This window comes from Martes martes, assembly GCF_963455335.1.
Source record: "Martes martes genome assembly, chromosome: 16".
Lineage (NCBI taxonomy): Eukaryota > Metazoa > Chordata > Mammalia > Carnivora > Mustelidae > Martes > Martes martes.
Window position 1 is genome coordinate 60337744 of NC_137904.1, and position 27497 is coordinate 60365240.

General features: G+C 61.3%; 2 protein-coding genes across 2 annotated transcripts; one reads left to right on the plus strand and one right to left on the minus strand.

The window, feature by feature from the left end:
- Positions 1-735: 735 nt before the first annotated feature.
- On the plus strand, positions 736-2008 carry AANAT (aralkylamine N-acetyltransferase; the record flags this gene model as incomplete). The annotated part of the gene is made up of 3 exons (XM_080826128.1): positions 736-901; positions 1201-1355; positions 1703-2008. The coding sequence occupies 3 exons, from the start codon at positions 736-738 to the stop codon at positions 2006-2008; spliced, it is 627 nt and encodes a 208-aa protein (XP_080682254.1).
- Positions 2009-3004: 996 nt separating this feature from the next.
- Positions 3005-27497, minus strand: RHBDF2 (rhomboid 5 homolog 2). The gene is made up of 20 exons (XM_080826512.1): positions 27425-27497; positions 22606-22730; positions 15474-15664; positions 11951-12100; positions 11126-11253; positions 10443-10638; positions 10133-10336; positions 9078-9206; positions 8638-8756; positions 8295-8492; positions 7275-7386; positions 6985-7059; positions 6673-6834; positions 6208-6317; positions 5995-6058; positions 5795-5889; positions 5517-5592; positions 5269-5369; positions 4943-5096; positions 3005-4249 (listed from the first exon to the last, which is right to left on the minus strand). Exons 4-20 carry the CDS (start codon positions 12092-12094, stop codon positions 3830-3832), a joined length of 2487 nt encoding a protein of 828 aa, XP_080682638.1. The 5' UTR covers positions 12095-12100; positions 15474-15664; positions 22606-22730; positions 27425-27497; the 3' UTR covers positions 3005-3829.

The following is a 27497-nucleotide window of genomic DNA, read 5'->3' on the forward strand; positions in this document are numbered from 1 at the left end:
GGAGCTACCGTGCTTGGGGCTTCCGGGCATAGGGAGAAAAAGTGGAGGACGGAGGGCAAGACCATCATGGGAGGGGGGGTCCAAGGCGCCGTAGGGACAGTCAGATGCCCTCCAGCCCTGCTCCTCCCTACCTCCCCAGACTGCCCCCATCCTCCGGATGCCCTCCTGTGTGCGTGGTCCAGTCTGAGGCCCTCTGAGTAAACATGAAGGCTCCTTGAGGACCCACTTCGACTAAGGGTCTTTTTCTCCAGGGCCCCTGGCTGAAGCAGCCTAAGAAGCTGGACGCACCCCATCTTACAGGCGAAGGACGGGGAAGCCCCTTTCTGGGCAGGTGAGACGGACCGACCCACGCCTCTCATCGTTGTGGTAGACGCGGTCAGCGGCCACCCCTCCCACCGCCTCCTGAGACTTAGCTGTACCGGGAGGTCAATGAGGCCAGGATCTGGAGGCTTGGAAGGGCGGCTCCGTGGGTACTTCTGGCCGAGAGGGAAAGATGGGGACAGGGTACCAACATTTACAGCTCCCAGAATCCGCGCTGGGACTCGCCCAAACTCAGGTCCGGCTACCAAAGAGGCAAGAGGCGAGGTGCACCCGCAGCCTGGCCTGCTCCTGTTGGAGTTGAAGACTGTACCCGTGACCCTCACTCCTCTCCGGTAACAGGTGCCAGAGGGCCCTTTTAGGTGACGAAGGCCACTTCCGAAGTTGGGGCATCCCCAGGAGACACCGGCAGCCAAGATGTCCACACAGAGCACACACGACCTGGAACCCGAGGCCTTGGACCTGCTGCAGCCTGGGACCCCAGAGGCCCCCAGCCGCCAGCGGCGCCACACGCTTCCCGCCAGTGAGTTCCGCTGCCTCACTGCGGAAGATGCCGCCGGCGTGTTTGAGATCGAGCGTGAAGGTGAGCGGGTCCCGCCGGGGGTCTGAACGCCGACGTACTCTGCCACGGCTGCCCTTTGGGGAGGAGCCCCTGTCCTCGGTGGCTGGGTCCCCGGGGGAGCAGATGGGCCGTGCCTTTCTGTGTGTGCGTGCATGCGTGGGTGTTCAAGAAGGCGGGGATGGGAACGCCCTGGATCCCGTTTTCTTGTGGGAGAGGTTGGGGGTGAGGGGCTGGGAGGGGTGGTGGGGGGAGACCCCGCCCGGGGGCTGCTGAGCAGATGCTTGCTGCCACCGAGTCACCCGCCGCGCCTCCCCCTGCAGCCTTCATCTCCGTCTTGGGCACCTGCCCCTTGTATCTGGACGAGGTCAAGCATTTCCTGACCCTGTGTCCAGAGCTGTCCCTGGGCTGGTTCCAGGAGGGGTGCCTGGTAGCCTTCATCATCGGCTCGCTTTGGGACCAGGAGAGACTCACTCAGGTGAGGGCAGGCTGGGGCTGGGACGCCCAGGTGCTGGGGAAACCTCTGGAAGGGAGGCTGCCACCCCGGGGCCCTGGCTTCTCTTGCTCGGGACGCAGAGGAGCCCAAGGCCTGGAATGTCTTCCTCTGGTCTTCTCCCGGGTCAAAGGACTTTGGGGCTCAAAGGCCTTCATGAAGGGTCCTCCAAGGGGCGGAGGGTCGGGTACCCACTGGGGGCCCTCCAAGGGTGGGAAGGGAGCCCCATTCGGAGGCACTCGGGAGACACTTGCTCCTGGCCCGGCGGGGGTAGCTGGGGAGGCAGGGATGGGCACAGATGGAGCCGGACTCACATCCCTGCTCATTCCCAGGAGTCGCTGACGCTGCACCGGCCCGGGGGCCACACTGCCCACCTGCACGTGCTGGCCGTGCACCACGCTTGCCGGCGGCAGGGCAAGGGCTCCACACTGATGCGGCGCTACCTGCAGCACCTGGGCGGCCAGCCGGCGGTGAGCCGGGCCGCGCTCATGTGCGAGGACAGACTGGTGCCCTTCTACCAGGGGTTCGGCTTCAGCCCTGTGGGCCCGTGCGCCATCACCCTGGGCTCGCTCGCCTTCACGGAGCTCCAGTGCTCCATGCGAGGCCACGCGTCCCGGCGTCGGAACAGCGGCTGCTGAGCCCGGCGCCCTGCCCTCCCGGCTGCCGCCCCACGGCGCCCACGGCCACATGCCGGGGCTGCGGGGAGGCAGGCTGGGGCTCCCACCCGGCCCCAGGGTCCCTTTCTCTCCCCAGCCCAGGCTGCCTGCTGAATGGTGCCGGAGGTGGGGCTGGGTTGGGAACTGGGGAGAGCAGGAGGTGTCCCCGGACCACCTTGGTGACTCCCTCATTCTCAGGAACCAATGGGGGACCCTCTGGGCGGACAGCCTCCTCATCCTCATGCGAGGTGCCTGGTGCTCAGAAGACCCTTCTCCCCAGGCTCAGGGATTCCTCTTCTCGTCCTCGGCCCCGGAATAGGGGGGAGCTGGGCGCAGGGCAGTGCGGGGATTATCTCCCAGCTCCCTCCATGGGCCCCCACCCCTTGCCTCAGACACCACAGATCCTCTTTCCTCTAATAAAGAGTTGTGTTGAGGTGCGCCTGGGTGGCTCAGTTGGTTAAAGCCTCTGCCTTCGGCTCAGGTCATGATCCCGGGGTCCTGGGATGGATGATTGGGCTCTCTGCTCAGCGGGGAGCCTGCTTCCCCCTCTCTCTCTCTGCCTGCCTCTCTGCCTACTTGTGATCTCTGTCAAATAAATAAATAAAGTCTTAAAAAAAAAAAAGAGTTGTGCTGCATAACCTCCCAGGTGGCTTCCTGCGTGGGGTGAGGGCTGCAGGTAAAGTACAGTGAACGGACGAGGGCTGTGCCTCCCCCCTGCCCCCCGCCGCCGTCTCTGCTGGGGCAGCCAGCCCCTCAATGCCCCTGGGATCCAAGGATCTGACCCGGCCCTCTCAAGGGACCCCCTGAGGCTTTCCATGGGACCCCAAACCTGATTTCTGGTCCAACCAACCCCCCCCTAGGTTTTCCACCATCCCTTTGGGCTCAAGCCCTGCCCCTGAGCTCATGGCTGACCCCCCCATCAACAGAGTCCCAGCTTTCACTCTGCCAGAACCCCTCAACTCACAAAATGATACTTCTAGAGACTATCATTTACTACATTTGAGTCTTCATCCATATAAAGTTAGCGTTACTTTTAAAAATTAGAACCATAATATAAACCAGTAGAAAAAGGGCCTGAGCCTTGGGCAACCCTGGGAGCAGGTCCTTGAGGCGGCCCAGCCCCCGCCCCAACTTGGGCAGGAGTGAGACAGAGAGGGGTAGGGCTGGCCTTCTCAGAGCCAGCCCACAGGGCAGAACACTGACTCGGAACGGAGGCCCAGGACAGAGGGAGGACGGCCTCTCTTTGCCACCAGCAAGCAGAGGCTCTCAGCTTCCCAGCCTCGCTCTGTCTCCGTGCTCGGCCTCTGCCCCAGACCATGGCAAAGCCCGTCCCACACATCTGGTCCAGGAGCATGAAGGGCGGGCTCGCCGGGCCACTGCAGAATGAGGGGCACAGGCTCAAAGGGCAGGGAGGGGTGAGGCAGGGATGGGAACCTGGTGGGAACCCTGGCCACGTCCCAGTGAGGGCACATGCACGGTAATGGTGTGTGTGTGTGTGTGTGTGGCGGGGGGTCGGCACCAGCAGGGGCTGGGGGAGGAGATCAGCAAAGCCCAGGACCTTGGGAAGGAGAGAAGCCCATGCCGCGGCAAGGGTCCGGCCGGCAGGGGAGCAGCAGAGGAGCACGTGATCAGGGTGTCCCCCAGACTGAGGAAGGGGGGCCTCCCTCCCCAGAGGAACCGGCCTCTGTGACTGTCCCCGTGGAGTTGGCGTGGCTGGCAGAGGGAGGGCCGGAGGCCCCTGGTGGCGGGTGTCCGGGGCGAGGGCTGGGGCGCTCCGCAGACAGGCGGCCCGTCCGTCGGGGGTCAGTGCAGCACCTGGTCCAGCTCGTACTTCTCGCAGAAGCGGCTGGTGAAGGGCAGGCAGGTGAGGTACTCGATCCAGGGCCAGTGGATGGGGTAGACGTAGAGCCAGATGACGAGAGAGGCGAACAGGCCGGCAAAGACCAGCAGCGACACGAGGATAAGGGCGCGTTTGCGGTACTTGTCGCTGGTGCCGAAGGTGATGTAGGGCAGGAAGGCGAACGCCAGCAGCAGGCCGCTGAGGAAGCCGAAGATGTGGGCGATGTTGTCGATCCAGGGCAGGAGGCCGCAGATGAAGAGGAACAGCACGACGGCCGACAGGTTGAGGAAGGCCTTCCAGGGCCGCTCCAGCAGCTGCCAGCTCTGGAAGAGCTCCACGAAGAGGCAGGCGAGGAGGCCGAACTGCGACCCCGCCGGGCCCACCTGGGGCGGGGCGGGGAGGGGAGCGGCGTCACTCCCGGGGGCCTGGGGCAAAGTCGGGACGCAGCCGGCCGGTGGGAGCACCGGTGGGAGCACCAGGACCCGGCTCCTCCTACGGGCAGGCTCCTCCCAGGGCCGGGGACCCGGCAGCTGAGGCTCCCGGACTGGAGCCAGCCTCGTTGCACCCACCCTTTCTGCCAACACCGAGGACCGACCGCGTGCCCAGTGTGCGGCCCGTGCTGTAAGCAGGACAGACAAGTCTACACCGGGCAGCAGACGGCGGGATGGACAGACGCCGAACGAGCCAAGGGACTGGGGCTGAACCGATGGGAAACCTGTCCCCGTTTCTGTGGGTCACAAACAGTTGCACGTGGCAGATTTCATACAGCTCAACCCACAGGTACGTGACATGCGGGTAGGCAGGCAAGGGTCACGGTCACGAAGAGAAATGAAGCAGAGAAAGAGAGCAAAGCGGGGTACGGGGCTGGGAAGGTCTTTCTGGAGGTGATGCCTGAGCATGACGCAAAGGCATCACTGTCCGCTGCCCCCGGAGACTAGGGGATCAGCCAAAAAGCCCACAGCTTAGCTGTCCATCTGCCGTCTGGCCCGGGAGGGGCCCCGCATCCCTCTGGCGGCTCTGGGGGGAAGGGCGGAAGTAGCAGAGCTGGCCCTCCCCGCCCTGTCCCCTGTCCCTACCTCCGCCCGGTATGGGAGGAAGATGGCACTGGCGAGGTTGCCGGTGATGCCACTGAGGATAAAGATGATGGCAATGCGGTGCCAGCCGGCCAGCTTCTCCAGGTCCCGCAGGATGGTCATTTGGAAGACCACAGACACGAGGCAGTGCACCACGCTGGGAAGGGGGGCACAGCAGGTGTCAGCTGTCCCCTATCTGCCCCCGGCTGGCAGCCAGGAGTCCTCATCCACGGGCCAGAGCGGGGGGGGGGGGACACACGTGGGCAGCGCAGGGGGCGCAGGGGGCACAGGGGTGTGGGGGGAGGGGAGGGCAGCGAGGGGCCTTTTACCCTGCATGGAGGAACAGAGACAGCCAGAGCCTGTAGAACTGATCGGGGACCTCGGGGTTGAGGAAGGGCAGCAGCCCGCACACCTTGTCCAAGCAGTGCACCTGAGGGCAAGCACGGGCAGTCAGTGCCTGTGGCCTAGCTGGCCCCGATGCGGGGGTGGGGGGGGCACAGATCTGCAGCGGTGGTGGGGACACAGGGCCACCGTGCTCACCTCCTCACACCTGGGGCCCCAGCAGGCCCCACCTCACCTGGGAGCAGAGTGTTGCCTCTTCGTGGAAATAGCCGTGCATGAACTCACAGTACTCCCGGGTGGTGATCTCACAGCTGCAGGCCAGGAAGGCAAGGGGATCCGTCACAGCCCCGAGGGCCCCTGCCCACTGGCAGGAAGGGGTGCCCCTCTGCGGGGACCCTAGTTCTGGGGCAAGCTCCCCTTCATCCTGCTCACACCTTGGGAGACCCCTAGTTGGGAAGGGAGGATACTAGCCCGGGGGGCGGGGGGCGACCGAGGGGCACGGGGCTGGCTGACCTGCCCTTGGTGCCAATGCAGCAGGGGCGGCCCTTGATCTGGCAATCCATGTGTAAGAAGCCGGTGCGGTTACTCCTGGCCTGCTCGGTGCAGATCTGCAGGGGGCGAGGGGGGGGAACGCCCACACTGGGTTGGGCTCCTGTGGCGGCAGGCCCCCCCTCCCTGCCCTTCCTAGACCATTCTCCACCCCAGACACTCACTGGCCACTTGGTGATGTCATCGGGCCAGATGTGGGCGCCGCTCGAGGCTGGCTCCTCGCAGGTTCTGGAGGCAGAGGTCAGAGGGGGCAAAATGAGGAGCTGTGGGCGTCCCCCCAGCCTGCCACACCCATCCACTAACATCCCCCGGGGGAGGCATATAGGACACTCAACCCTGTCTTCTCACAGCCCAGCTGGGCCACCCTGGGACGGTACCTGGGGTCTTGGTGGCACACTGCCCCTGATGTCCGCTTCTGGCCCAGATCAGACTTATCCATGGGGGGCCCCGTATCATCCTGCCACTTGACAAAAGTGGCTAAGGTCTCCTGGAGGATGAAGGAAGGTTGGTTACGTCTAGGATCACCCCATATCCATTAGAGTGAGCAAGGGACCCTCTGGATGGGGGCGCTTCCCCTGGTCCCCAGGGCTAGGCCTATCTCCCAGACCTCCACCCACCGCTGACATTCCTAAGACCTGGGAACATTACTTCCTTCACTTCTGTGGGGCTGGGGAGGTCGGCACTCTCCCTGTGCTGGGCCAGGTACGGGGGTGTATGGGGCCAGGAAGGAGAGAGGGGATGTGGTCACTGTCCTTGAGGGCCCCTCCGCTATGCCAGGGGCAAGGGAAGGTGGTGTGCAGGGCCAGAGCGGGGCTGGCAGGGGCTGGAGGGCCTGGCCCCACCGAACAGTCCTTCCGCTGGGTCTGAATGCAGCCCGAGTGGTCGTTCTGAACACAGCAGCCCGAGTCCCGCTCCAGGTCTCGCTCCCGAAGCACCAGCTGCTCGATCTGCTGGTCCTTCCGGATGCAGGGGGAGAACTTGGCTCCCAGGTGGATCAGATCAATCTGGGGGAGGGCAAAGAGTGAGCCTGGGCCCAGAGCTGGCCACTCGCTTGAGTCTCCCCTGGAGGTCCCCCGATGAGAGGGGCTCCTGGGCGGGCGACAGGGCCCCAGGGTTTCCTGCTGAGAAGCTACCCATCCCTCTGGGCTCCTCACCGAGCTGGGGCCAATCCAGAAGTTCTCCTGCTGGATGTACTTCACGCTCTCATACACACCTTTGTTCCTGAGCACCTGGCGCAGGGGCAAGGAGAGGCGGTCAGGGGTTTCCCCATCCCAGGGTAGGGACCCCAGCGTGGGGCTGAGAGGTAAAGCTACGTTGAGCCCAGAGCACCCTCCTGGATGGGCCAGGCTGTGGCCACGGGAGGGACTCCAGGGCCGATGATGCTGACGTCTCTCAGGGGTCTCAGGACCCCCCGAGGGGAGCCCCCTTCCTTAGCCTCACTCACCAGCTGGGTGGTGACGTGCTGGGCAAAGCCCACAGGTGCGATGCCGTACGTGCAGATCACCAGCAGTGTGATGATGACGTGGACGAAGGTCAGCCAGTAGGTGAAGTAGGGCCTGGGGACAGAGGCCCTGGGTCAGCAGAGCCAAACCCACATCCCAACCTCAGCCTGCTGAGCCCGGCCCCCGTCAGCTCTCAGTTGCTCTCTCCCTTCCCCTTCTGTTCCCCTCCAACTCATCCTTCACCACGGTGACATTGAAAACGCACCCCCAGGTCTCTCTCCCAGCTTAAACCCTTAGATGTCTTCCTGCTTCCCTTGGAGTAAAGTCTGACATCACTGCCTCCTGCTGGCTGCAGGGCCTTACTGCACCCGCCCGCTTTCTCCTCTTACAGCTCCGGCACAAACCATGATCCCTGCAGCCCCAGGGCCTTTGCACCTGGCCATTTCCTTTGCCAGGGATGCCCTTCACATCTCTCTCTACCCGGCTACCTCCTGCTCATGCTGGCTGCAGCCCTCCCTGCCGGCCGCCCACTCTTGCTCTGTCCTCCTGGGACACTTGCTACACTCGTTACTCGTTTTTTGGTTTTGGGTTTGACGTCGATCGGGTCACCACCCGTGGCACATGGTGAGAACTGCCCCTCCCCAAACCTCTGGTTTCCCCCCGACGGTCCCCTCACTCACAGAGCTTCTAACTGTCCCTCTGGCCCACCCTGCACACCCCGTCCCTCCTGCTGGAGCTGTTCCAGGGCTCAATGAATCCTCGGTGGCTGTTGGGGATGGGACTAAGGACATAGGCCAAGAGAGCCAGGAGGGTGAAGAGGCAGCAAAGGGCCCGAGGAGCCTTCCCAGGTGACACGCGTGCTCGTGGGGACACCCTGAGGGCTTGTCCCTGCTCTCCTCTCCCACGCCTGCTGAATACTGTCGGGGGATGGGGCGGTTGTCTGCCCTTCTCGTCCCGCCTACCGCGGAGGGACTCCAGAGGGCGGGGCGCCCTGAGCAGGCTGCCCCGGCCCGGCTGCTCACCGGTGGCTGTCGAAGCTCTCCAGCTGGCGCTGCACGGTGCTGCTGATGCTGCGGCGGTAGCTCCGGTTCAGCCAGTTGCCCACCACGCCCAGCCCGTAGTGCCGCTTCTTGCGGTCGAAGGCGAAGTGCTTCACCTTGGAGGCGATGCGCTTGCCGCGCCTGGCCCCGTCCACCGGGCCGCGGCTGTGCTCCTTCTTCCTGGGGGGGTGGGGGACGGCTCTCAGCCTGCTGCCCCCGCCCCCCACGTCCCAGAAAGGGGCTCGGGGGAGGGACTGGGGGTCTGGGGAGCCGTCGGGAGCTGCGCCTTCTCCCTGCGCCCCGGAGGAAGGATGCCCAGACTCACAGAGGCGTCTGCACCCCATCGGGGGAGACGGGGGAGGCCGAGCGTGGGATGCCCCGGAAGTAGCTGGCCGAGAGTGGGGGAGACTCAAACACGTCATCGGGCATGGAGCTCATTTCCTCCTGCGGTGGGGAGGAGCGGGGGACACAGAAAAAGACAGTACCTCAGTTCAAGGACAGGACAAAGCTGGATGGGCTCTTTGGGAGGGAAGCGGAAGGCTCGTGCCCATCCACCCTGACCGTGGCTCCCAGGCCGCTCCCGCCCTGCCGGGTCCTCCGCGGGAAAACGGGGCCAGCAGTTCCACAAGGTGGCCCATCCCGTCCCACCCACGGGCCTTTGGATCCCTCAGGGGCTCCAGGCAGAGCACGATCCAGGCCAGGTTGCCTCTCCTCACTCCCAGGCCACCCCATGCCCTGTGCCCGAGGCCCACAGCCCATGCTTGCCTTACTAAAAAATGAGGAGTCAAATGTGTCGGCGCCATCCACCACGTCCTCCTCCAGGAAGCTGGGGTAGGCGAAGCTGCGTTTGACTACGCGGCACCGCTGGCCCGTGGCATCCAGCACGGAGCGGCCCTGCGAGAGGGCAGAGGCCCGGCCATCAGGCCCAGATCAGGGGCCACTACCCCCGCCCCCTCCAAAGGAACCGTGAAGCCCCTCGTCCACGGGCAGCACCCTGGGAGATGGGACCCTGGACCCTGCCCAGAGCATGGAGCGAAGCTTCCGTAGCCCCGAGCCCACGGCTCTCTCCAAGATTTTCGGTTATTCTCACCCTGCTCACCTCCTTACCTCTGGCTGGGGCAGCTACCTCCTGCGCACTCGTTCTGCACCCTCGCCCCCCACACTCGGGCCATCTCCCCCGGTGCAGCTCCCTGACACAGCACCGCGGGCCCATGTCTGCCTCTTGGACGCCAGTCGGTGGCTTCTCCTCCCATAAGTCCCCCTCACTAAAATCCCATCAAACCACGTGCTGCTCCTGCTGCTCCCGATGGGCCAGGCCCCCTCCACCCCCGGGCCTTTGCATGGGCCCTTCCCTCCGCTGAGAATACTGTTCCTTTCCTTCCTTCCCTGGGGAGCTTTCCCTTATTTTTCCGGACTCCAGCCCAAGTGCCTGTCCCAACATCAGCCCCCCTCCTATGCAGGCCCAGCTCTCATAACGCTGAGTAGTGACACTGGCCCCCTGGAGGCTGGGAGCCCTTCCAGGGCGGTGACCCTGGCTCAGTCTGCTCCACAGGCCCCGCGCCCAGCACATCACAGGCGCTGAGTGAACTTGGGTGAGGGTGGTCCCTACACAGGTCACTTCCTACTTTCCCAGCTCAGGTGGGTGCAGAAACCGGCTTCCAGACCGATGGAGAACTGGGGCTGGGAGGACATGGGTGGGGCTCCTGGGCTGCAGGGCCCCTCCTTCTGCCCTCGGCACAGTCTGGTGGTGGTGGTGGGGGATGTTCTGGGAAGAAGGGGGGGACGGTGGGCACCGGGCAGAGGCGGGGAGGCATCCTCACCTTGAGGAGGGCGGCGGCAGCCTGAAAGCTCATGTGGGCCACAGACATCCTCTTGCGGCGGGGCAGGTGGGAGCAGCCGGAGCGGACGCTGCTGAAGGAGGTGAGGGACAGGACTCCTGGGGTCAGCGGCGGGTGCGGGGCATGGGGCCTGTCCACCTCGTCGGGGTGACGGAACGCCCGTCCGCGGGCCAGGGGATCCACAATCTGGAAGGGAGGGCAGGAGTGAGCAGAGACGGTGGTCCCGGGGCCCGAGGTACCTGCCACTCCCTATCCCCCCTGCCCCGCCCCCACCGCCGCCAGGGAAGCCCACCTTGGGCATCCTGCAGGGCTTCGGCGACTCAGCGCCCTGGAAGGAGGGCACCTCCTGGCTGGGGAGCTCCAGGTCGCGCTGGCACGAGGGCTTGAGCCGGCCGTAGCGCACGCTGCAGTGGTGGAGGCTCCGGCGCTGCCAGTGCTGTCGCTTGGCCTCCCAGTCGCCGCTGACCCCGAACCACTGGGCTGTGCCCCTGCGGGAGCACACGGAGCCGTGGCCACAAGGGCCTCCACGACACCCACGGCGGGACGGGGAGTGCACGCGGGCGGGGGTCACGGGAGGGGCAGGCAGGGCAGGTGACGTGGGAGGGGCCGGGGGAGGCGTGTGCAGGGGGGCCAGGGGACAGGGCACGTGTGCGTGCCGTGCAAGGGGCAGATTGGCTCCCCCTCTGGGTCCTGGGTTGGCACCTGATGACCACATGGAGAGGAGTAAACAGAGTCTGGGGCCAAGCTGGGCTGGGCAGGCCTTGGGGGCCAGAGCCTCCCAAGCAGCCCTGGCTCCTTGAACCCCCAGCCTCCAGACTGTGACTTTCTACAAGACACCTTGGGCTTCAGCTTCCTTCCCCTGCCCCCCCAAATATGCGCGTTCCAGCCCTGCCCTACTCCTTCTTCTTCGAAGGGGACACAGGGGCCGGCCCAGCAGAGGTCCGCAGGGCTGCAGGGGGCAGGAAGGATGCTCACTTGCGAATGCTCTGGGACAGGGAGGCCTGGCGGCGGAAGCCAGGGCGCTTCTCCGAGTTGCCCTCCTGCCATCGTCCCCGAGGCTCCTGGAGGCTGACACTCTTCACGTAGGCTGGGTTCCTGGGCCTCTGTGGGAGGCAGAGCAAGAGGACAGGCTGGGACTTGGTGGAGCCCAGACCCTGGGCTCGCTCTTCTTCGGTCCCCTACACCAGAACCCTGAGAACACACCTCGCTCCTAAGGTACACGCCTGAGCCACTTTCCTTCCGGCTATAAAGTCACCTTCTCCCCACTCTTCAAGGAACCCTAATGTGATTTCCCAACTCCCTCACCAGTGCTCCCCCTTGGCTCCCTGTATGCAAAACAGCCCCCGGGGTGAGTGGGTGGCACCAACACAGGACCCCTTTTATGCCCCAGGACACTGTTTCAAGGCTGCTCTCAATAAGCCCTTTATGGAGTTGGTCCAGCCCGTCTTCATTTCCATTCTCCACGGGAGCCAGGCGCTGCGGGGTCAGCTGCTGATGCCCTGACCCCCCGAGTCTGCCAGCCCCTGGGGAGGGGGGGGGCCCGGGCAGGAAATGGAAACCGCCGGGACTGGTAGAACCGGGAGCCTTTCTCAAGGACTGTGCTCCCGGTCTCCCCGTCCACCGACCACGGGGAGACGCAGCTCCTGCGCTCAGGGCTCATTCCATGTGACACTGGGGCGGGGGAGGAGGGGGCGCAGGCCTAAGTCACTGAGGCTCAGGCAGAAGGGGCCGCCTCCACCCCAGTGGTACTGCATGGGCAGAGCTGTCGCTCCCCAGCGAGCCTCCAGGCTGTCCCCTTACCTGGGGCAGCATGCTGGCCTGCTCGCCCGGCGCAGCGTTCTCGGGAGGCGGGATGGTGATGGACAGGTTGGGAGGCTTCCGGCTCTGCAGGCGGCTGCCGGACACAGAGGAGATGCTCTCGCCGTTCTTGTCAGCGGAGGCCATGGTGGGCTGGGGCAAACAGGGAGAGGGGGTATGAGCGTGTTGACAGGTGGCAAGACAGGAAGGGACCTGGGGGCCCCAGTGCCAGGGCGGGTGGCCCGGGCTGAGAACCACCTGCGGAATGCCTAACTCTGGGGTCCAAACCGCAAGGGCAGAGACTGACTCTGAACTGGGTGGGGTCAGAGAAGTAGGTCTATTTCTGTCCTTCCTTTGCATTCCAGGCCCGGAGGAGACCACCTCCTTCCCTTGGTGGTCTCTCTGCTTCAGGCAAGAACCACACCCAGAGAGGAGCCGAGGGCAAAGGACAGAGCTACAGTGACCTTGGCCGCCTGGTCACCCTGGTCAACATAGGCCAGGGGCCAGAGGGCAGCTTCCTTGACCTTGGGGCAGGGCTTGGGGGAGGACAAGAAGGCTCCAGGGCAACCCGGTGCCCTACCCGCAAACAAGAGGTCCACAGCTGTGCAGGGAGCAGGTGGTTCTCCGAGGAGCCGTCCCTGGGTTTCTAGCAAGGAAGTGGTAGCTCAGCCTCATTACCAGACAGACGGGAAAGCCACCACGCTGGTTCCTGTCCCCTGGGCTGCCTGGTTCCTTTTTCAAAGGTAACTGAAACTGCCACTTGTTTGTACTTTTCTCTTTTCGTGGAGGAAAAATGCTAATCCCAGTGATAAAAGTGGCATATGCTTATTGCAGAAACAGAACACAAAAATGACTCCGATGATTACAAAGCAGAAAGGGAACTCATAGTCTGCCTGTCACCCCGTCTTCCAAGAAAGAGCCTCTTTGCACCCGGAGAAGGATACACATACTTAAAATTTTACACGCTCACACCGTATCCTCTCTTCCGTCGGCCACACATCAATGCATACAGACAGATCTACCTTTTTCTCTTTTTTAAGTAGGCTCCACACCCAGCGTGGAGGCCCACAGGGAGTCTGAGCTCACGACCCTGAGATGGAGACCTGAACATCAGGAGTAGGACGCCCGGCCGAAGGAGCCCCCCAGGCGCCCCTACCTTACCTTTCTTGACGACTGCAAAGACTTCGCTGAGTGGAATGCACCAAGAGTTAACCAGACTGATGGCTGTTTGGGGTGTGTTTGGCATTTGGGACTCCTGTTCAGTGTTAACCAACGCCCTTGCCTAGACCGTGCACCTGTCCCAGTGCTATCCCAAGACAAACTTCTAGAAGTGGAACTGCTGGGTTGGAGAGTAAGTTCAGCCTGAATTTCAGTGGATCCTGGGAAATGGCCCTGCCAAGGGGAGGGGGCAGCTTACCCCCCTTCCCCGCCCCCGCCCAGATCCGGGGCTTGTCCATACTCGCTCGTGGCCCCCACCCCCACTTCCCCTCCTATTCCACCAGAATCACTGCTCTGCCTGTGCTATCCTCCCCTCCTCACTCACTCTGCTCTTTCTCTGGCTAAAACCCTTAGCTTTCTCCTCTCCCCACTTCCCGAAGCTGCTGGAGCTGACCTGGTTTCTCTTCTCCCAGCACAAGGCCAGGGACTCCACATCCACCTGCCGACACAGTGCTGACCCCCGGTATGCGGAGACCCGGGGAGAGTCACATGGGAGCCCTCTAGGTAAGGGTGCGTGGGACCAACGTGTGACAGAAAGGTGACACAGCAGCCACACGTGGCCTGAGTCCGTCCGTCCCCTCAATCTCGACGCAGCCCCCCAGAGCCACCATCTTCTCTCCACTGAGGGATCACAGCAGCCTCCTGACCCCTCCACCTGCTGCCCCTCGCGTCCCCAGCCTCATGTCCATCCTCCACACAGCAAGGGACATCACCTTTTAAAACCACCAATCACTCCACGTCTCTCTCTGCTCAACACTGTCCCAGGATTTCCTGTTCTCACCTAAAGTCCATGCTTCTCACGGGGGTCTCTGGGTCCTGAGTGGCTCTGTGTCCTCCTCGCCCCTGAACTGGCCACTCTAAGCCCCTCCCTATCTAGTACCTGCTAAGCTCTGCTAGGAGGTGCCGAGGGGTCACGGTCAAAAGCATGGGGCCTCTCGGTGGCTCAGTTGGTTGAGCATCTGCCTTTGGCTTGAGTCATGATCCTAGGGTCCTGGGTTTGAGCCCCGCTTCGGGCTCCCTGCTTGGCAAAGAGCCTGCTTCTCCCTCTCCCTCTGCCTACTGCTCCCCCTGCTTATGCTCCCTCTCTCCCTCTTTCTCACTGTCAAATAAATAAAATCTTAAAAAAAAAAAAAAGCATTCTACCCTTGGGTGGTCTGGCCTTGACCTGCACTCGACCATGAGTCACCCACATCCTCACTTTGTAAGGAGGGAAAGACCTCCCCCAGGAGAGGCGCCCTGAGCATCAAATGAGAGAATGCATGATGCACACCTGGGCAGTTTGTGCACACAGAAACTTGTTCTAGAATGTTCACAGCAGCATGGTGCTCAGAGCCAAAAGGTGCAAACAACCCAGAGGCCCATCCACAGACCAACGGAGAAACATAATGGGATTATGAGTCAGCCAGAACCAGGAAAGCAACACCGACAGGGGGTCCAGCACGGCTGAACCTTAAGGATGTTATGTGAAGTGAGAGAAGCCGGACACCAAAGACCACATGCTCTGGGAATCCATTCATGTGAAAGTCTGCAACAGGCTGGGGGTAGGGGGGACAGCAGCTAAAGGGTGGGTCTCACTCTCAAGTGATGGAAGGTTGCACGGACCTGTGAATATATCAGAAACCACTGAATTGTACACTTTATTTTATTATTTTTTTAAAGATTTTATTTTATTTATTTATTTGACAGAGAGAGAGAGAGAGAGAGAGTGGGAGAGGGAACAGAAGCAGGGGGAGTGGGAGAGGGAGAAGCAGGCTTCCTGCTGAGCAGGGAGCCCCATGCGGGGCTCGATCCCAGGATCCTGGAATCATGACCCGAGCCGAAGGCAGATGCTTAACGACTGAGCCACCCAGGCGCCCCTGAATTATACATTTTAAATGGATGTAGTTTATGTGGATTAAATGGACTAAATGTGAATTATATCTCAATGACGCTGTTAAAAAGGTCTCAGGCATAAAAAAGTCTCCATAAACATTCGGCCTCTGCCTGTGTTCATCTTTCTATCCTCATATCAGATCATCACACAATAGAGCAGGTGGCTCCTTCCTATCTTTCTGGTTCCAGCTTGGGTGCCACCACCTCCAAGGAGCCCTTCCTGACTGCCCAAAGCAGCTCTCCCGCTCCTGCTTCAAGCCTCTCCACGGCTTTACCCTGGTCACCTTCCACTCTCTGCCGTATTCCCTGCGGCACCTCCCCCTCCAGCGGAGTACTGGCCCACAGGTAGTATCCGTACGTATTGGTTGAAAAACAAAAAAGCAAGCAAAGTGGCGGATGCCTTGGGTCCAGCCCGCGAGGCTACCCAGCGTCCTACCTTCACAGTCTGGACTGAGCTCACTGCTTCCTGGGTCTTGTTGCAGGGATCTTCAGAGCATGTTCTAGTCCTTCCCTCACTCTATGCAGATGCTCTGGGGTCGGTCCAGCTTCAGCTCCGTGTAAAGGTGGACAGATGCCAAGATAAGAGGCTTCCAGGCCAAACAGGGCCGCTCGCTTGGTGCGCACAGCCTATAGGGAGGGAAGGGCAGGTTCAAGCAGGGTGCTGGAACAATGCATCTTTCAATCTTCCTGGCCTCAGTCTCTGCATCTATAAAATGGGGATAATTCCACGGGTCTCAAGGGTGAGGGATTAAGAGATCTGTTCTCCTGCAGTAAGGACCCCCACTCTGGGCGGGGAATCCCGAATCAGGACAGTCCCTATTTTTTGTGTGTGTCAATGTAACTTCATGAGAAACATGTTGGCTGTCTTCTGAGTAAGATTTCCTTTCGAACAGAGTTAAGATGCATGTTGAAGGCAGCATTCAAATGAGTTACAAGTGTTTCTTTGGGGGCGCCTGGGTGGCTCAGTGGGTTGAAGCCTCTGCCTTCGGCTCAGGTCATGATCCCAGGGTCCTGGGATCGAGCCCCGCATCGGGCTCCCTGCTCAGCAGGGAGCCTGCCTCCTCCTCTCTCTCTGCCTGCCTCTCTGCCTACTTGTGATCTCTGTCTGTCAAATAAATAAATAACATCTGAAAAAGAGAGAGAGAGAGAGGAGGGTTTCTTTGTTGTTGTATTAGCTCTTTAACTAACTGAGATCAAACCCACGCAACATGAAGTTAAGCGTTTCGGAGTAACTGCGGCAAGCTCGCACAGAGGAGCTCTGCAGCAGACCCTCCCTTAGCAGAACCCCGCAGGCTGCTGGGGGCGGGCAGGTCAGTCCTCAGGAGCGCCAGGCTTGGCCCCTCACATCCATTATCCCACTTTGTCCTCAAAACACCTTTGAAGGTAGACATCTCCCATCACTCCCATTTCGTGGATGGGAATGGAGGGAGGTTCAGAGGGGTTAAGTAACTTGCCCATGCTCACACAGCCAGGAAGGGGAACAGCTGCGTCTCTTCAGGAAACAGCAGCCCCCCCTACCGCCACCAAAGCTGGGGCACACTGGGGGCTGGACAGATCCCTATCAGGGTGATCCAGTACAGTCCAGTCTGGAAGGAAACTTAGTTTTACTCAACAGCACTTTGCAAACTCTGTTCCTCAACGGCCTGGGGTTACCCAGAGGGGTACGTGGGGCAAACCGGCTGGGGCCAGGTCTGTGCCCTCCCTCTGATTTCACGGGGCGGCAAAGTGTTCCAGCTATAAGACAGAGGAACTCTGGGTGCGCGGGGGTGCCCGAGGGGGCATCTGAGGCAGAGCTGGGGGCCCAGGGCGCTTTCTGCTTCAGGATTTGCCCAATAGACCGGGTATCCTTACTTCTACCCCAAAGTGCTGGGAGTCCTGACTCCACACCTTAGGGCAGGCGGGCAGCGGGCGACAAGGCCCCTGAGAGATGACGGGCAGACGGGCCTCAGTGCCAGGCCAGCTGGCTCCTCAGATGCCACTTCACCTCTACTCTGGGGGCAGCTCCAGGACAACAGCCTCCCCTAGGGCCACTGCATGGAAAGTTCTCCGGTTTGGTCTCCTTTGGGATCGGGGGCAGCAAGAGGGCACCAGGCAGGCGCTGTTCTGCCCCAAGGAGGGAAGGAGGCAGACGGTGGAGGGAGGCTGGCAGAAGGTGAGGACGAGCTGCTGAGTCTGAGCTTGGGTGAGGTCATCAAGCACATAGGCTCCCTCTGGAACATGCTGATCACACTTTCCCAGAGTAAGCATCCAGTGTCCTTCAGAACCTGTCTCTACCCCCAGCAGACACACACAGGCCCTGCAGGTCCCCTGACCCCTACTTCCTCACCTGAGGCCCTGAACCTAGCACAGCAGGCTCCGCCTCATCCCCTGGGCAATGGCTGGTGAAATGTCCCCTCCTCCAGGAAGTCTGCCCTGTCACCATCAGGAATCAACCACTTTCTCACCTGCCTCCTCTAGCATACTGCAGATACCTGGCTGTGTAGAGGTGTCCCCCTACCCGAGCAGCACCAAATCTGGAAGTTGGCTTTCACTGACGGCTAACGGGATGGAAGGTGGGGGGGAGGGGCATATGCACGGTTGCAGACTGTCAGTCCACATGGACCCCAGACTAAAACTACCCCTCCCCCCGTCCTACACTCAGCCCAGGAAGGGAGTGGCCCACTCTGGAAGGCTCCAGGAGGTACTCTCTGCTCTGCTGGGGGCTCTGTGACCATTGTGGGCTGAGGACGGCAGATGCACTCCCAGGATGAGCCCCACTGGACCTCCCGCTCTCCTCTCTCAGCACAGCCCGGACTCCCTGGCCTGCCCTCCCATCCCAAAGCCATAGCACCCTGGTTGGGCCCTCTGGCCTGGCCTCCACTGTGCTGCTGGCATCTGTGCCAACGTCCTGACGCTGGGGAGACCGGACTGGCCCCAGGGGACTTCTGGGGGCCACGGGGAGAAGCGGCTGCGCCCTGGAGAGCAGAGACAGTGCTGGGGGCACACCTCCCTGGGATCTAAGAGAGCTATTTTCACCGTCTTCATGGTCAGTGCTGAGTCCTGGCCTGGAGCCAGCTTTACTCCTTGGCCTCAGTTTGTTCTCTGTTAAGCAAGGGACTCGGGGGCGCCTGGGTGGCTCAGTAGGTTAAAGCCTCTGCCTTCGGCTCAGGTCATGATCCCAGGGTCCTGGGATCGAGCCCTCCATCGGGCTCTCTTCTTAGCAGGGAGCCTCCCTCCTCCTCCTCTCTGCCTACTTGTGATCTCTGTCTGTCAAATAAATAAATAAAATCTTAAAAAAAAAAAAAAAAGGCAAGACGACTCGGACGAGGTGATGGCCCAGCTTTGACACCCACCAAGCCCACAGCTTAGTACAAAACACCACTTTCCTACAGCCCCTCTCCACCAAGGAGGGGAGCGCCTACTCCTGAGACTTCCCCCAGCTTGTGGAGAAATGGTGGGCAGGTGTACCAGAAGCCTAGTGCCTTCCTTGGGGTGGCGGGGGGCAGAGGGTAGGGCTGGCAGTACGGGGGGCCACGGAACCCAAGTCTTGGGCACGGATGAATTCAGATGGAAAAAGTGCCGGAGCTTTGGGAGCACCCCGCCCAACACGTATCTCCCACGCCCCAGAAATGCTTGCTCATTGCAGAGGAAATTGTGACATCCTGGGACAAGGCTTCCTCCTGGCCCAGTCACATCCGCTGCTCTAAGACCCCAGGGCTGCCGCAGCACCCAGCTGTGGGCTAGGGAGGGGTGGGGGGCTTGTGTGGAAGGTCTGAGAGCCTGCCCCACCCAGCAAGGCCAATGCTGGATCCTGGCCTCAGTGGGGCTTTCCGCCCCGGCCCAGAGTAGCAGGGCCTGGGTAGAGGGCGGCGACTTCGGGTGGGTCCATCACAGGGTGCGGGTGGGGCAGATTCGAAGAAAAAGCCAAGCGCAGAGTTCAAATCATCCTGAGGTGCCCACGGGTTGGTACTTCTGTACCCCCCTCCCCCGCCCCCCTACAACCAGTGCTGTCACCCGGCTAAGAGCAGCCCAGATCAGGTGCACGGGACAGAAATGCAGACTCAGAAAGCGCTCACTGATGCCGATGGAGAATCTGGTTTCCCCACAAAGGGTGGGGCTGGGCATTGCTGGCTAAGCCGTGTCCCGGCAGACACAGCCACAGTGCGCAAGGCCTGGGCCGGAGAGGTCTCCCCACAGAGCTCTTCCTGGGCGGGCTCAGGCAGGCAGGGTGCTGGGTGAGCATCCCCTCTCCTCGAGCCCGTGGGGCCCCACTGGCCCCTCGCCACCTGCCCCCAGGGGTCTGACTCTGGTCCCTTCTCTCCCCCCCCCAACCCGCCCGCCACCCAGGCACACCAGCTGGCTTCTGAAGGCTCCCCTGGTCTTGCTAATGGCAATGGGATCTTGGCAATCCCCAGGCTCTGAGGCCCTCCAGAACCAGGACGGGGAGTCAGCAGCTACAGCTCCGGACAGAACCAGGAGGCTACTGACATCGGGGCTTGGCCCGTGTGGGCGGAACTGGGAACAAGGGGAAGAAAGGGGCCCTTGGACAAGGGTTAACAAGCATCCCCTCCAGCAAAGAGGCAGACCACTAGTAACTACTAGGCTCAATCAGGACGTTAAGGGGACCTCCCGGGGTGGGGGTGGGGGGGGCACACAGATCCCCTGAACCAAGGAAGGAAACTGACCCCCGGCCCAGGCTTGGAGCTGTGGGTGAGTGGCAGTGTGGAGGGAAGGAAGACGGCCCGGGGCTGCTGGGAACCTGTCTGTCCCCTGATGAATCACAGAATGACGGGGTGACAGCCAGGAGCAAGGAAGTGGCCTCTCTCCCCTGCTTCCCTACCACAGAAACTGAAACTGGCTGGTCCCTCCCCACAGCCTTCTGGGAACCAGGGCGTTTTTAGAAAGCTTCAGAGAGGAGAGGAAGCTGGCCCTCGCCCACTGTGCAACCCCCAGCAAAACCCCGAGTTCTGCTGACCTCAGGGGAAGTGGCTCCAGCTCCCCTCGAGACCCGGAAAGGACAGCTTATGTAAAGGCTGTCATCTAACCCTGTCTCCCAACAGGCGTCCCAATGGCCCGTGACTCACCCCAACACCTCCCTGCGCTGCCAAGAGCGAGCTGAGCAGAGGGCAGGGAAGTGCCGAGCGGACGCTGAGGGTCTGGGGACAGGACTTAGGAAGAGAGAATGCAGAGACAGAACGGGAAGCGGACACAGGGTCCCCGTCAGAGGCTACGAACTCTAAGTCACTTGCTGGTCAGTTAGAGAAGCCAGCGGGTCGCCCCGTCCCTCTCCTTCCCTCCCAGCGAGCCCCCACTTCCCCAGAGGTGCAAGTTCACGGACTCGACTACACTGCGGGGCTGGGAGGCTGCGTGGCCCCGGTGCAGAGGAAAACCGAAAGCACCTGCGGGTTTGCGCCCCTCCCACAGGGAGAGCCCCGATGTCTCCACCCTCCCCACACACACCTTAAAAGCCTTTGCTCAGAGGCGCCTGAGTAGCTCAGTGGTTTAAAGCCTCTGCCTTCGGCTTGGCCCGGGTCATGATCTCAGGGTCACGCTCTCTGCTCGGCGGGGAGCCTGTTTCCCCCTCTCTTTCTGCCTGCCTCTCTGCCTACTTGTGATCTCTGTCTGTCAAATAAATAAATAAATAAATAATCTTTAAAAAAAAAAAAAAAGCCTTTGCTCAAACTCAGTTCAGAAGATAAAGAAGGGCGGAGGGGGCAGCAGGTTCAGGGGCTTTGCCCCATCAGACCCCAGGTTCTAGACTCCCTGTGACCCAGTTACCGTGGCTTGGGTGGCACGGCCAACCACAGACATGGGAAGTGGGTGCTGGGCTCCAGGCCCAGAGTAGGAGTACATGGAAGTTGGAGGGGGTGCCAAGTTCTTAGGGTGGGGCAGACCCCAACACCCCTTTGTCCCACCACCAGGCTTTCTCAGGACCATGCGCCAGTGGGGCGGGCAGAGACGTGAATGTCCCAACCCTGCGAACGGGAAGCCAGCTGAGCTGGGATGCAGGGGCAGGCAGCACTAAATGCCACCAGGTGTCCCCAGCTGGACACAGTGCTGGACCCTGCCCTCCTAGGTGCCCTCCCGGAGGGCCCTCTGGGACTTTCTGGACTCTACAAGCTGCCTGTTGAAGCACATAAGGGGATAGCGGCTGAGCAGGGATGCAGGTGCCCTCCCACAGCCCAGGGAAGCAGCAGCTCCCAGAGCCTGGGGGCCAGCTGCTGCCTGGGGACAACAGAGGGAAGGGAGCACAGGGGCTGGTCCCGGGGGGCCCTGCCCAACAGCCCAGCCTCCTCTAGGAAGGTGACCTGTCCTAGTTCTGCTGCTCCCGGAGCATCGCTGTGAAGGGGAGGAGTCGGGGGTGGCACTGGGGGGTCCAGAAGGCCCTGGTCTTTTCTGGGTCTGATACCAGGGCACAGGACGGCTCCTGGAGAGGGACACCATGTCGACCTGAGCTTGATGCCAGCTGGCTTTGCTCCAAACATCGAAGAGGATTTGCCTCTCTCAGGATCTCGAGGTATTGGCAATTGTTTTTTTGTTTTGTTTTGAAGTTTTTTTTTTTTTTTTGGTAATCTCTGCACCCAGCGTGGGGCTAGAACTCACAACCCTGAGATCCAGAGCCACAAGCTCCACCCACTGAGCCAGCCGGGTGCACCCGGGAACTGGGTTTTCATCGGTCTTTAGCACTGGCAGAGGCCTAGACCCTGCTTGGAGGTTAGGGGAAGGACGGGGTGCGACATGGGTTGGGGACAGAGGAGGCCCGCTTCACTCCTGTTGGAAGCTCCCCGACACCCAGAGGTGACAGGCTGTTTCCAGACATGAGCACACTAAGTACACAGACCAGGGCTCTGTCTTAGGCTTGCAAGGGTGGGGTCCACCTAATTTCCACCCGGCTCCTCGCGGCCTGGCTCTAGACAGTGCAAACTCTGTCTAGCTGTGGCAAACAGGTCTCGGGTCCAACCCTCAATGCTGGGTAGTCTTAGACAAGCCACTTAACGTCTCTGAGCCCAGTCTGTTTATGCTAAAAGATGCTAAGCAGCCCCCCAGGAGTCTGAAATCTGGGCAGCTCTGTCCCCATTAGCTGGGGCTCACCTTGTGTGCGGGCGCCGCTGAAGGACAAAGGGACCACAGCTTACAGAGAGGTAAGCAGCTGGTCATTCAGCCTGAAGCCAGGCCCTGGGCTGCCCTGGGTCCCCTCATCTTGATCCACTCAGGCTGGGGCTCTGGGTGCCCCTCACTTCTGGAGGCCCAGGCTGGCCCCACAGCTGGGAGGGAGCGTGCCAGGCAAACAATTTTCAGCTTGTAAACAGTCATTAAGGAGCTAATAAACCTGACTTCCCAGAACCCTGCCCCGGAGCTTGCGGCTTCCCCGGAAGAGGTTGGCCCCAGCCCCTGTGACGACCGAGCTTCAGGGCACTTGGACGTGGGCAGGCCATTAAGGCTGGGGGTGTAAGGCTTGTGTAAATCCCGCCTCACCGCAGCCCCCTGCCTCACTCTGGGGCAGCACGGATTCACTCGCTGTGGAATGAGGAGGGCTGTGGGGCAGGGCGGGCCAAAGACAGGACTCAAACCCTGGCATGGCCACTTACCTGCCAGGAGATCTCAGGCAAGTTACCACTTCCGAGCCTCGGTTTCCTCTGCTGTGAAATGGGCTGAGGCCCCTCCAAACCCGCCGATCCAGCAGAGGTGACATCAGATGATGAACGGACGGGGCCTGGCACACAATCGAGGGCCACTAATTGGTGGCTTCTTTTATTCCTGGCTGACCGCTGCTCACTTAGTCTCTCTATCTGAGCTGAGAGCCCCGGAGGTAACAGACCTCTATTTGACAGGTGGGGCAATTGAGGCTCAGGCATGTCCCCTGTCCCGGGTCCCATTGTTGGGCGGGGCGGGGGTGGGGCGGCGGTAGGTCCTGCCACCCTGGAACTGGTGAGGCGAAGTGGCCAAAATACGGGCCTGGGGTGGTGACCGAGGTGCTGGGGGTGAGTTCAGGTGTGGGCCTGCGAGACTCCGGAGCTCCTCCCAGTGCCCCAGGCAGAAATGACGTCACCCGGAGCTTAGGTAGTCCTGGGCTTATCAAACATTCTCTCACGCTGTCTGTCCCTCTGTCATGATCACCAGTGGCTGACAAGGTGAGAGCCAAGACTCGGGCCACATTTCGGTGTCAAGTCCCGCTCCTGGCCCATCCCACAGGCCTTCTGCAGGCTGCCCTGGAGGCCTGACCTGGGGAGGGCCATCTGGAGAGGGAAGAGACACTTCTTGCTGGACGTCAGGGGCATGACCACCTGACGGTGCTCTTGGCTCAGGTCCCGGGGCCCCACGTGGGAGGCGGCCGAGAAAAGCAAGGCTCTGAACGGCTTACCTTGTTCCTGGCCCCACAAGCCCAGCCAGAGGGAGCGGAGGCTGAGGGTCACCGCCTCCACAAGCCCCTCACCCCTCATCCTGACACACGTGCAGGCAGACAGGGAGAAGCCCCTGCTGGAAGGAGCCAGCATGTCCTGGCCTGAGGCTCCCCTCCCACGTCCACGCCCACCCTCAGTCCCCTCGGTCTCGGTGCCTCGGGGGTTCCCACCCCAGACTGGGCCACTTCTGCAGAGTAATTATGGCACTGCTGCTCCTCGACACGCTCTTAGCTAGCCCTCCCGACAGCCCAACGGGGCAAGGCCCCTGTCATCACCACGAGCCTGTGCCAAGGGCACAGAGACACGCCCCTAACAGCAGGCACCATGCCCTTATCCTCACAGCTCCCACCTCAGACCCCGGGCCCAAGACTTCCCATGGGTCACCCCTGGAATCCTCACAGCAAGCCGTCCCGGTGGACTACCGCTGCCCCACAGCACAGCTGCGGAGACTGAGGCACGGACCACAAGCGGCCCTCCTTCTACTGACCACTACCTCATGGGCCACCATGGCTGCCAGCTTCCGGGCCTTGCTCCTTGGCTCCCCACGCTGGGAATCACCCTCCTACCGTCCTCCCAGCCTCCTGGCCAGCATCCCTGACTGGCACTGCCCACTTTGCTCCAACCACTGGCACCCCACCCCCACAACAGGCCTCTGGCAGCTTTCAAACTGCAAACAAATGACTTGTGTCTGGGTCGCTGGGTAAGTTTACGCAATGACGGAATGTGAGCGCGGGGCTCTCGTACCTCCCTGAAGACGACAGGCTGAATTTTTCTTTACACTCAGATCTGACTCCCATAGGGAAGCAACAGTAACTTTATGGGCTGTAGGGGAAAGCCCTCGTTCTGCCCCAGGGATGGGGCAGGTGGGGCAACCCCTCCCAGCCTATATCCTGAGAGCTGGCCTCGCCTGGGCACCGCCCCCACCTCTCCACCGCGCAGAGGTTAGCCTGCACCCGCAGCGGGCGCGGATGACCCCGCCAGTGCTCCCTCAGCCAGGTCCAGCTGGGTAGGCAACACGGAGCGAAGCTGTGAGCTCACTCTGGAAATCCCCACAGGCAGCCGGGACAACACTGCAGACCGCTCCAAAGTGGGTGGTACAGACCCGAGGGGACGTGTGGAGACGGGGAGGCAGCCCAGAGTTCCTCACCCTAGATGCCTCCCCCTGGGGGGGGGGTGCCGGGGGTTGGGGCCACGTCGATCCTGCCACCACTCATTCTGAACCAAAGAGAAGTACCAGGTGGCCCATTCAAGTCACCTGTTTTTGTTTCAGGATTTTTTAAAAAAAATTCTTATTTATTTAAGTAATCTGTATACCCAATACGGGGCTCAAAGTTATGACCCCAAGATCAAGTCGCATGCCCTCCTGAGCCAGCCAGGTGCCCTCGTTCAAGTCACCTGGACACCCCAACAGGTCCGTGCATGCACGGACACACCCCCTCGACAGCTTCCTGCTCTTATCTGCTCTCCCATCTCGCATGGTTTCGGGCAGGTCGAGGGGGGACACTGTAAGAGCTCTGGCCACCAGGAAAAGCACCACCACGGAGGAAGTGCCAGACCCAGACCCCGGCAGCCTCCATGATGATGTATGTGGGATGTGACTAATTCCTCCCCCGAGAGGAACGGATGTCCCCTCCTGGGCCTCCCGCATGTGTCTTGCACCACGTACAGCTGTAGCTCGTACAGGATCGAACCAGACAGGAGTCAGCCGGCGGCTTAGCAGCAGGTAGGCACAGGGTGGGGGGCTGGGCCGGAGAATACGGCCCAGGTTCAGTGTCAGGCTCTGCCACTCGATTCCTTAACAGCTCTGCACTAGTCCCAAGTGCTGCCTTGTGCCTCGAGGGACACATGAAAGGCGGAGGCCACTATTACAGTTTCTGGTTCAACAAAAAGACGGGAGTGTCCCTCCAGCCCTTTAAAGTTAAAAACAAACAAAAACAAAAACAAAAAAAACCAACCAGAAACTGCCACCTGCTCCTTTTGTCCTGCCGGAGCTCCCAGGCCAGGAGGCCAGGAGGCCAGGGTCCAGAAGTGAACAGGAAGGGGGCAACGGACACTGTCAGAAAACAGGAAGGGAGGGCAGCGGGTGGCCTGGGCTCCTGGGGACAGACAGCTGCTTCACTCCATCCCACCCTTCTAGAACAGCACCCCCACCCCTATCCTCCAAGACCTGGGCCCAATGTTCCTGAGCCCAACTCAAACCGGAGTCGTCCCTACCGGGATCCCCCTGGCCTGGCGGTTGACTAACATCAGGAATGGGGGTGTCTCGCTCTGCCAGCAGCGGGGCCCACCATGGGGCCTCTTGCCTAACTCAGGGTTCCCACAGACACAGAGGCCCTTTTTTGTTGTAGGAAGGAAACAGACTGGGGGAGCCACAGGGAATTAGAAGCCTGTTAGTCTTTGGATGTTGTTTTCCTGGTGTACATAGCTGTAAGAGTTAGGTGTCAGTTTAGAAAGGAAAATTCCAGCAGGTCACATGGCGCCAGGAGTCCATGCCTGTCTTAGCAATCCAGCTTTAGGAAAATCTATGAGAACAGAGTCCCCCCCTCCTCTCCTCCCCCTCTACCCCCTCCCCCAGTGGGATATTTGAGCTCGAGGGCTGCCCTGGCTCACCCTGCATGGAAGGCTGCCTTAGGGGTGAGGCACTCCAGGACTGAGCTATGAGAAGGCCCTGTTCCCAGCCCCTGGGACTCAGCTCCTGTCCCATAGCACCCAGACCTGCTTTGTGCAGAGACGGTGGTTTGAGCAAGGAAGAGGAAGGTTTATGGCACCAAAGGGAGCCCATTGCTAGGCGAATAACTGCCCTCACACCTCTTATCTCATTCAAGTTTATTTTGTTCCTCCCCTAACCCCTGGGGAAACTGAGGCAAGCAGGGGAAGTCGGTGAGAAGTAACCTGATGAAGCAGGTGTGGCACCAGGGTCTCTGAACCTCAGCACCGCACTGACATTTTGAGCAGAGTAATTCTTTGCGGGGCGGGGGGGGGAGCTGTCCTGTGCGTTGTTAAGATGTCTGAGCAGCACCTCTGGCCTGGACCGACTAGACGCCACTCACAACAGCACTCCTCTCCTTCTCCTGAGTTGGGATAACCACAATGTCTCCACTGTCAGATATCTTCTGGCACCAATAATCAGTTCGCGGCTTGAGACGTCACTGCTCTAGAACAAGCTTCACTCCCCACTCTTCCCTCCGCCCTACCTACAGAGTGAACAGGAACCCATCTTTTTACCAGCCAATGTCACCCACACGGGGTCCTAAATCTAGCCACTTGGGAACCAGTCGGCAGTGCACCTGTGGGGTCTTTGGCAGCCCTTCCCAGCTCAGACACCCCCTCAGGAGCTCCAAACCTTCAGCCCTCTCGGGTGAGAGACCTCGGCTTCCCTTCTGCCCTGTGGGATGGGAGGATGCCTCTAGCAGCCATAACCCTTTCCAACCCTAACCTAACCCAAGGCCCTGGAGGAATATCAGAGGGGGCCAACCTTCCCCAAGGCCCTCGGTCCAGAAGTCAGGAGTTCTGGGTCCAATTTCTGAGCTTCGATCTAGCCTCGCTGTGACTCCGCTCCCCCGCACCTGTTTCCACCCCGGCGAGGCTGAGAGCGCAAACTCTGCCTCGGAGTTTAAAGCGGAGGGAAAGATCGGAGTTCCAGGAGCTTCTGGGAGGAAGGCGGGACCGCGCGGTCCTGTCCCCTTCCTTCCGCGGCCTGAAACTTCGGCCCAGTCGTCGTGCCCTCCCCACATCTGGTGACCCGTGGCCAAGGGACCCCCTTCGGCGTCTTGTCCCAGCCGAGCCCCGGGGACCGGCAGACCCGGTCCAGCACCTCCGTCCGAGTCCAGCCCCGACCTCTGGCCTCCGGCGCGGCCCACGTGGGGCCCCGAGCGCTCCGGCAGGGCGGGCACCCTGCGGGCCGCGCACCGTCGCCCCAGGCGAGTTCGGGTCGGACCCCGCGGACCCCTACGGTGCCTGCGGCCCGGCCGCCGCGTGCCGGCTCCGCCCTTCGCCCCGCGCTCACCTCCCTGCGGCCCCACGTCCCCTGGACGCAGCTCCGAGCGGCGCGGGTCAGCGGCTGGGCGGTGGCTCCTGGG

Excerpts from the sequence above, each read along its gene's own strand:
- RHBDF2 (XM_080826512.1), bottom strand. The coding sequence starts at position 12,094 with ATGGCCTCCGCTGACAAGAACGGCGAGAGCATCTCCTCTGTGTCCGGC. Across the intron at positions 10,639-11,125 it reads CTGTCCCAGAGCATTCGCAA|GGGCACAGCCCAGTGGTTCG; the intron begins GTGAGCATCCTT and ends GTGCTCCCGCAG. Across the intron at positions 8,493-8,637 it reads GATGGGGTGCAGACGCCTCT|GAAGAAGGAGCACAGCCGCG; the intron begins GTGAGTCTGGGC and ends CCACCCCCCCAG.